At 35.0% G+C, this 9,498-nt stretch overlaps 1 protein-coding gene across 1 annotated transcript; it reads left to right on the plus strand.

Moving 5' to 3' along the window:
- The first annotated feature begins 7,109 nt into the window (after window positions 1–7,109).
- Window positions 7,110–8,283, plus strand: LOC131065633 (putative RING-H2 finger protein ATL69). The gene has a single exon (XM_058000194.2). The coding sequence runs from the start codon at window positions 7,290–7,292 to the stop codon at window positions 7,845–7,847; it is 558 nt and encodes a 185-aa protein (XP_057856177.1). The 5' UTR covers window positions 7,110–7,289; the 3' UTR covers window positions 7,848–8,283.
- The last annotated feature ends 1,215 nt before the right edge of the window (window positions 8,284–9,498 follow it).

The raw sequence follows: 9,498 nt of genomic DNA on the forward strand, positions 1-9,498 counted from the left end.
AATGTCACATATTCATAATACAAAACATATGTTCAAATTTCCCATATAGGCATACAACATGGTATCCAATAAAGTCAAATAGGAGCTTGCCAAAAGCCATCTGGTGATAGAATGTCACATATCCGTAATACAAAACATATGTTCAAAATTGCCATATAGGCATACAACATAGGACCCTATTCTATTCATTTCCCTCTAGGGGAAGGAAACGGATCACGAGATATATTTGCCTGTCGAGGGGATGGAGATGTATATGATGCAGGTGTCTTTCAAGTACGTCCACTTGACCTCCTCTCCAGATTTTTTTGTAACTCCACCTGATACAATGAAAAGAATGATGTTAGCATATACAAAAATTGAATTTTAGAATGACATATAATAGAATAGTCACTTACCACATACAAATAATCATGATGTTCATCCACAACAGGGGCATGTTCATGATCTGGAGTGACAAGCCCCTCCTGTAAGCATCACAATATAAATTAAACTAAAGGCAAGTATCGTTAAAATTTTCAATAACATATTATTAAGATAACAAATGTAATGTTAAATTTACTAAATTTACAAATATGTCTCATACTTCTGTTAAAGCAGTTGAACTTGCTACTGCTGAAGCAACACCGCGCTCCATTGACGTGCAGACAAAAGGAGGAGTCTTTGAATTCAACATCTGAAAATTAAACAAAGTATATTGATTAATCGCCAAAACTATCTATATTATTTAATAACAACATTAAAGATAAATTGTCTACCTAGGTGAAAGATTGTCGATGAAATACACTATGAGGTGTTGATGTTGAAGCTCTAGCATCAAACTATTTGACATCCAAAATGAGTAATTAGAAAATCATTCACATAAGGTTCAACTATCTACATATAATAATTATATTTTTTCACTCGTTGTATACCTGTGGAGTCGACGAAGTAGTGAAAAAGGGTGCTGTAGGAATGTTGCTAGTATTGTGAACACTTTGACCCTGATTTTTTATCATAATAATTTAAAAATTTAGATATATTCTCAAATTTCCATATAAGATTTAATAAAAAGAATGAAATGAACTTGTAATGAAATTCACCTGGGTATCAATGCCAAATGTTTCGTTCAGCAAGGATTCTGTCATGACAATGTTCTGTGTAGAAAACTCCGCTCGTGCACCTGCATTCTCAGAACTACTAGGATAATAAGTGCAAAGAGAACCACAAGATCGACAAAAATGAGCAGGAACTCCATGCCTAGAATCAACATCATCACTCGCATCACCCTCTATTAGAGGACTAGCATACTGTATAAGGGTCTGAGTGAGTGAGCTAATCAAGGCTAGAGTTTCGACCTCAGTACTCTCCTTCACAATGGAAGGAATAATAACATGCTCCACCATAGGTCTGGCCAAGGGTCTTGGTGGGAGATTTGGATCACGCTGTGCACCCTCTCTATCATGCGAGGAACCCCCACCTCTACCTTGGAAATCTAGAAAATCAAAATAGTTTGGGATCTCATTAAGGACAAACTCACAGTACAGTTTTCTCAAAAAGTATTGGGGTACCTCATGATTATTGCATGGGGGCTGATCAAATACCATCCACCACCTATCCCAAAAATTGTTCTTAATCCCTTCATGATGACACCAATGAATAGGGAATCTCCTACATCCAAGGTGTAAAGGTTGATTCGTTCGGGGGTCCATAAAAAGAGCACACAAGTCAAATTTATTAATTTTCTTTTTCTTCACTGCCACATATGATAATTTGTCAGCATAAAATTGCTTTTGTTCTTCCTTCTTACGGGACCAAAAATTTATTTGCCCACTCACAGATTGTATGTGAGATACAATAGATTGCAAAGAACTGGCAAGGTTTGTCCTATGGGAGTTTGTTCCAATGGGATCTTTTAGCCTTGTGATTAAACCTTCAAGCTCTTTTTGGCTATTTTCTATTTGACCTAATAGGTTTTCTTGTGTACCTATGGGGTGTCTAGGGATTGTAGGAGGTTCTTGATGTGCTTCTTCTTCAATATGGTCTTCATGAGGAGCTGATTGATGTGCTTCTTCTTCAATATGGTCTTCATGAGGAGGTGATTGAGTGTTTTCAACATTTTCTTGTCTAATCTCATTTCCTGATAATGAAAATAAATTTAAATAAATAAACCTAGTTTAATCTTCAAATTAATAAAAAAAATGACAATAAGAAAATAAAAATACATACCTCTTTGAGCTCTTCGATGGCGTGGCGGCATTTTGATGAGAGATGGACAACTTAGTGCCCAATTTCAAGCTTTTACAAAGGGCGAGTGCAAGAAAATAGCACCCAAAAATGCCAAAACGCGGGTTTGGAATGCAAAATGCATCCAAAATGCAGAGCAAGGTTTTTTTGAGGTTTACAATGCACATAAGGCGCACGCCTTATAAGGTGTGCGCACTATAGGGTGCACGCCCTATAGTGCGTGCGCCTTATGCGCTTTTAAATTTTTTTTGAAGTGTGGCACCTTTTTGGTACCACAACTTCGTGCATATACCCTTGAGTCAATCCATTTATTGGCTGTGAAAATCACCTTAGGTTCCTCATACCCTCATGCATCATATACAATGCTAAATCAAAATTTGTGCTCACTGCATGCTAACCCATTTCCAAGGGTGCTGACACTCCATGATCATTTCATGCATATTATTCATTGTGTTTTCATTCACTCCTCTTTCCCATCTATTTTCACTTTTAGACTTCTTTGTGTTGTTCTTCATCCTGTCTGCTAGATGAATGTTTCTTTCGAGATGTCGCTTGGGCCTGTTTTCTTGTGCACCCTCTGGAGGGGGCATCATTACCTATTTCTCTGTCTGCCTAGGGCATTTTTATCACTCCTCGCTCTCTATTGTTCGAGCTGTTGGTGTCTTGTTGTCTTTGCATTGACGCTATTTTAGCATCACCGCAAAGAGGGGCAAAATGTAGACACCAAAATTTCCTTAATCTAATTAATTGAATTTAGCTATCTTGAATGCTCGTAAATTAAATAATCACATTATATAATTAATTAGTGTTTCCTCCTTCTAGCTAATTAATTTAATTAATTATGCTATAGTCCCCTTTTAATTAATAATTTGACAATCTTTTAATTAATTAAATTCACTCGCTTCTTCTATTAAATAAATCAAATACGTAATTTGACTATGTAATTCATCTTTTGTCCATTTCCTCCTAATATCCATTATGGAATTAATTAACTCTTCCTCTAGCTTAACCCATTAACTAACAGTGAGTTTTAATCAGCCTTATTCCTTTCAACCTCTTTCCCTCCCCATATGTGTTCATTCCTAAATATCCTAATATTGAAAAATATCCTAATTTTGAAAATGAATCATTGTATTTGGGTGTCTCTCCCAAATAAACTTGTGTCTTCAAGGACACTTGTCATTCTTCTCCATGACACTTGCCCTTCTCAAGGACAAGTGTCTCCTTTTCAAGCCTTCTCTTCTCCTAGCCTGGACTATATAATCCCCTCCAATTTCCTTGCAATTCATCCACTTTTCATTTTCAAAACATTATAATGCCATTTTGAAGCCAATTTTAGCATAATCAATATCTTGCATCGACTATCATGGAGTAAAATCGGGAATCTACAACATAGAGATCACACATCAAACCAAAAGATAAACAAATCAAGGGTTTCAAGAGAGTTTACAATTTTATTTTTTATCATTTGCTTTCGAAATTCCCTTCTAGCGTATTTATCATGAGTGTAGTCTAATTTTGTGTTTGCTTAAGCGGCTAGCTTAGCATTTCAATCCTTTTAGTATTTCACTCACAATTTTTCGCATGCAATAATTAACTTGTTGTGTACCTACAAAATTGTCCTATCTAATCTATATATTATTGTAATAGACAAAAAAATTAGGGTTTCACATATTATGCTTTATAAACTAGAAAATGACCTAACTTTCACATGCATCACATTAAAAGGAGGATGAACTTAATAGTTCCAACTTTAATTTTAATAAGAAGGGGGTTGAATGCTAATTGGATTCCTATTGTACCCTTTTGTTTGAGTTGAAAATGTAATTGAAAAGATGTAAATTGAATGTCAAATCTAAGGTAAGAAGGTACATGGATGAACTAGCAACTTGGACTAATTTTGCTAACTGATAATGAAAGAGAAACTTCACAACAAGTTAAAAAATAGACAGGGAATCTAATTGTATACCTGTGACTAAAATTTAAGTCTGATCTAGTAGGACCATGGTTCCCAACACCTTAATCTTTTGAGCTACTATCGAGAAATTGGCAACCTGAAGCTATTTGGGACCTGTCTGCAAAATTTGATGAAAGAACATTGAGGACATCGTCACTCCCACCACATTGGTCCCTAAAAATTAACTTCAAATTTTGGGAGCAAGTTTGTATTAGCCTCCTGATGTCTTTGAAGGTCTCCTAGATCCACGGGTACCTGTAGCTACACACAAGAGAAAAGAAAGGGGGTTGTGGATAGGGATTTTCCTTAGGTCAAACTCCGAGTTTGGAATTAATCCTAATTAAAATAGAAATGGAATTCAAAGCATGCCTTTTGAGGGAAGAGACAAGACTTAGAATTGAAATGTTTGAATATAGATGAGTATACCTTCAATGGGTGATGCAATGTTCTTAGGATAAGTCTTCCATGTGTTGAAGCAATAACATGATAAATCACTTAAAATCCATTATGAAATCGTAGATAAAACATAACATGAAGATGTATAGATGCAATTGCTACTCCTTGAATTAAGTTTTCTCTTGAGGAAGAAGAATTGCTCTTTAATTGGATGATAATGTTAGCATAAGATAAGATGATCAAAATTAATTCAGAGAGATGTCTTATATAAGGATTTCATAATTAAAATCACCTTTAGGCTGACTTAGAGTTGTGATTTATTTGCATGGAGAGGAATTTGAATTAGATAGGACTGACAAATTATCCTCTCGAAAGTCAGGGAAAACAATGCAGGACCACGTAGCCCAACGACCTGGTCCCATCAATTTTTTTCTAAATTTCTAGGGATGCAAGATAACAGATTTAATGCCAATTCCAACTTGGAGGCTCAAACCATAATGTATAGATATGCAAAATGTGTCGTGGAAGTTGAAATTGAGGTAGAATTAAGGATAAATTAGGGTAAAATGATAAAGGGTACACCTATAATTAAGGGTTCAAATAAGAGTGTGATGATGTAATAAAGTGGAATAAGACCCATAATATTAATTAATTACAATAAAGATCCTATCATGCATAGAGGAAAGGAAAATACTAAAATAGGTGCTAGGAGAGTGTGAAATGAGACACACTAATAAAGGTGTACAATTTACGATGCTGCAATTATTTTCTTTGCTTTGTTTGATTTATGATTATCCACTTTATTTTTCACGAATGTACGTAGGGACTTGGCCATATGTAAAATAAACGTAAGGACAATTGCTTAGTCGTGGGTAGACAACTACTCCTAGATCAATCCTTGAAAATCAAGTGTTTACTCCCTACGATGAATACACTTTAACTTAACAGAATAAACAGAGAATTCAAGTATGCAAAGAACATAAACAACATTACAGTATTATAGGTAGAATGATATAACTTTATTGCTCAGTAATGGATAGTACAATCACATCAGAAATATCTATTCCACCATAACTCTCGTTCCCAAATATATTGCCAGAATATATACCACTCGGTCAGTTGGCGGAGGTGTCAACTGTCGAAACTACCAACTACCTACAAGAACTAATTACCCATTACATGCCAAATTAACATAACAAACCATGTTTTATTTAGTGACGACATAATTGTTGTCTACATCAAGCAATGATTGAAAATAATAATATTTAGCCATACAAATGCTCTTAGAATGTTTGTGTGAAAAATTGATTCCTTATATAGCACCAATTGAAGTGTGAATTAATTCCCCGACTCTTTAACTTTTAGGAGATTATTTGATTATCACTTGATTCCTTATAATGAATCCATTGAATGTCTTTAAATACAAGGACACAACAAAATGTTGTGCAAACTTGTGTTTAGTAGAAACAAAGTGAGAAGGACAAAGGTGGGAAGTCAATCGTATTTGAATTTTAAAATTGAATTTTAGTGGGAAACATTGGTGATTGTGAGGACAACCTTGCAAACATGAACTAGTCTCAAGACAACGCATAAAAAGATGCGTTATATCTTAATGGATGACACATGCATGGAAATAAGTGTCTATACAGGAATGATAAGCAAGTTGGTAGGATGTGTGTATAAGATTATGCGAGCATAAAAATACATGACATATTCATGAAAATAAGTGCATGTATGAGAGTGATAAGTGGTTCCCTCAAAATAAAAATAATATAAATATACAAATCTCATCAACCCTAATACATCTCATTCTAAGCAGTCTACCAAATAAAACCTAAAAGCATTTTGATAAAACCCTGATAGATGACATGGTTAAATCGTCACTTTAGAAAGGCTGAGTCTCACTTACCCTTGCAACATTCAGTTGATTATCTTCTTATTCTAATATAAACGTTACACTTTTCACCCCATAAATCAAGCAGCAAACTGTGTTTTTTATGTGTTCCAAACCTAATGTCAGATAGTTAGCAGTTGACTTGAAGGCCACAAGATTTGTGACAGAAGGGACGACCATTAGAAAAATAAAGAGAATATTCTCAGAATTAAAGTCAAAGCTAATATCCAAAGCGAACGGTGCAGATCAACCCCAACCAATTCGGTACAGATACAGAGACCTGAGAAAAAACAAGGGAGCGCATTGGACAGGAATTAAGAAACTCAAGTATTTACATTGGTAACGTGCACATAATATTAAAGTAAAGCAGCGAGTTTCGAGATTACGCCTAATCCGTTTCACCCGCACAAAATCTGAGACACGCTCTCTCACTGTCGACTAAATTTAATACCAAACCCACATTTAACGATGGAGCTCAACTAATATCGGAAGTAACGAGGAGAAGAAAAAACGTATAGAAAACAAAACCGTCTTCCACGCGTCACAGACTCCAAACACGTCAACATTAATTATCACCACATCAGTGCAGTTAATTGAGCTTGTTATTTCATGTGCCCCGTCTGCAGCGCTGCACCAATTTCGCTGTCCCCCTTCCTTCCTTCTTCTATTCCATTTCCCTGTCTTTTATAACACTAGGGCAGCGCACGGCATTATATCTCTCCTCTCCTGTAGCCATGGGAGACCCAGGAAACTATATCTCCTCTCCTGTCGTTATGGGAGACCCAGCGTACTAGAGGACCACGCGATCTGACTACTACAATGAGCTTGAACAACACTGCAGCCACGATGGCCACAGAGAATGTGACCAGAGTCGGGCTGGGATACGGAATAGCAATAGCAGTGGGAATACTGGTCTTCGTCTCTGCCATAATGTTGGCATCTTATGTGTGCGTCAGAGTGCAGGGCGTAAGAGGCCACGCAAACATGAACAGTAATGGTGGCAGAGCAGGGACTAATAATAACAGTGCAGCAGTGAACATTATTATTAACTGTATTGAAGGAAGCACAGGACTGAATCAGAGCACCATAGAATCGTATCCCAAGCTGGTTTTCCACCAGCGACAGCAGCTGCCCCGCCCGCAGGACACGTGCTGTTCTATTTGCTTGGGGGAGTACAAGTACAGGGAAGTTCTCCGTCTATTGCCGGACTGTCGGCACTGCTTTCATGCAGGCTGTGTGGATGCGTGGCTCAGGATGAATCCGTCTTGTCCCGTTTGCAGAGCCGCTTCTTCGTTACCGTCTCCGTCAATGACTCCTGTTCCCACACCGCTTTCTGAGTTTATTCCTCTTGCAAGGTATTCTGTTGGCGGACGTTGACGAATGTGGGATGATTTTCTTTTTTTTTGGGGCTCAGATCTCTGCAGTTTGCGTACAAACTGAATTGTTTGACAGCTGCAAGTTTGTACACAAACTGGATTTTAAGTTGGGTAGTTGTGATCTTGCGAGTACAGAATCTGTAGGAAAACCAGATGTTTACATTACATTGCGTATATCTTTTGCTCTCAAGGAAAAATAAACAAATTCTTGGCTTTGTGTCGGTTGTTTTTCCCCATTTTTGGGGAAAGATGGATGATGCCTCGTTTGCTTCCTCTGCAACAGCTATGGTGGAGGCAATTTGTTTCTATAATGTTAAACAAATGTACTTTGGAAATGTGAAAAATTCCAAACGAAAGAATCTTTTATATGTTTTTGTTAGGAGAGGCAATTTTTTAAAGGAACGCCATTAATTTTGGTCAATAAAAATGGACATGTGTTTTTGAATATCGATAAGATGTAAAATTGGTATTGACTGGTCGATTGTGATGAAAGTAGTGTGTTCTTCAAGATGGAGTAATAATTTTTAGTGTTGAAATGTTTGGTTCTAAACAGTTTGATATTCAGGAGATATCATTTATCGATCAAAAAATAATAATTATTTATTATTCAAAATATAAATAAAATGTAAATCTTGTTATTCTTAAAATCAATAATATTTGAATGTAGTCTGTATTGACATAGTGTGATGGTTAGATTGTGGTAAAGTGGTGGTTGTCATTCAAATTCAATTTTTTTTAAGATGCTATTTTTGAATGTTTATATTGAACATGACCCTTTTATAAACTCACTGATTTATAATTCTTAGTAAAAACTTTTACAACCTAAAAAAATAAAATAACAAATATTTTCACTCAAAAAAATATAATTTTAAGAAAAATTAATATATTTATAAAATTTATCAGCTGTCTTTTTATCTTTTAAGTTGCTTGAAGATGAAAAAATGTGCATTTTTAAATTTTTTTGAAGATGGCCTTTCTAAATAAAAACTATTTTGAGATGTGACTTCAATAAATTATTATTACACTAATATCATTTTCCTTTGTATGATTTTTATATCAGCAATAAATGAATAGGGATGATTTGCATTAGACAATATATAAAACAACTCCTTGTTGTATATTGACCTTTTGCTGACTGGTATTTTGTGGTTGTGGTGTAGGATGTGCATGAATAAAAATCAACCACAAATCATTTTTTATTAGACACCATGGAACAACTCATCACAATGAATGCTCTCTTATTATTATCATTGGTATTATGTCTTTTTGGTAGGAGATGAGATAATTTTTATGATTGTTTTAGTATAAATAACATAACAGCTAAATACATGACCAAGTTACACTAAAGATAATATGCGCTAAAGTAGGGGATAAATTGCATTTCTTATAAATTTTATTAATAAAAAAGATATTAATAGGGTAAAGTACAAAATTGAGGTATTATATTTAAACTTTTTTAGAATGAGTGTTTCCAAAAATATTAAATTATTAAATATAATTTACTGACAATTATATGTTGTGAGTAGAATTAGTGTGTTTAAGGACATTCATTTTTATTTTGAAAGTAAGTGCAAATTTTTTATTGAAAAGCACTTATTAGACAATTACATCATCACATATTATTTTTTAGTCGATTGTAAACTTGCTTGTTG

Source organism: Cryptomeria japonica, chromosome 3, assembly GCF_030272615.1.
Source record: "Cryptomeria japonica chromosome 3, Sugi_1.0, whole genome shotgun sequence".
NCBI lineage: Eukaryota > Viridiplantae > Streptophyta > Pinopsida > Cupressales > Cupressaceae > Cryptomeria > Cryptomeria japonica.

Coding starts and splice junctions, on each gene's coding strand:
- LOC131065633 (XM_058000194.2), top strand. CDS start 7,290: ATGAGCTTGAACAACACTGCAGCCACGATGGCCACAGAGAATGTGACC.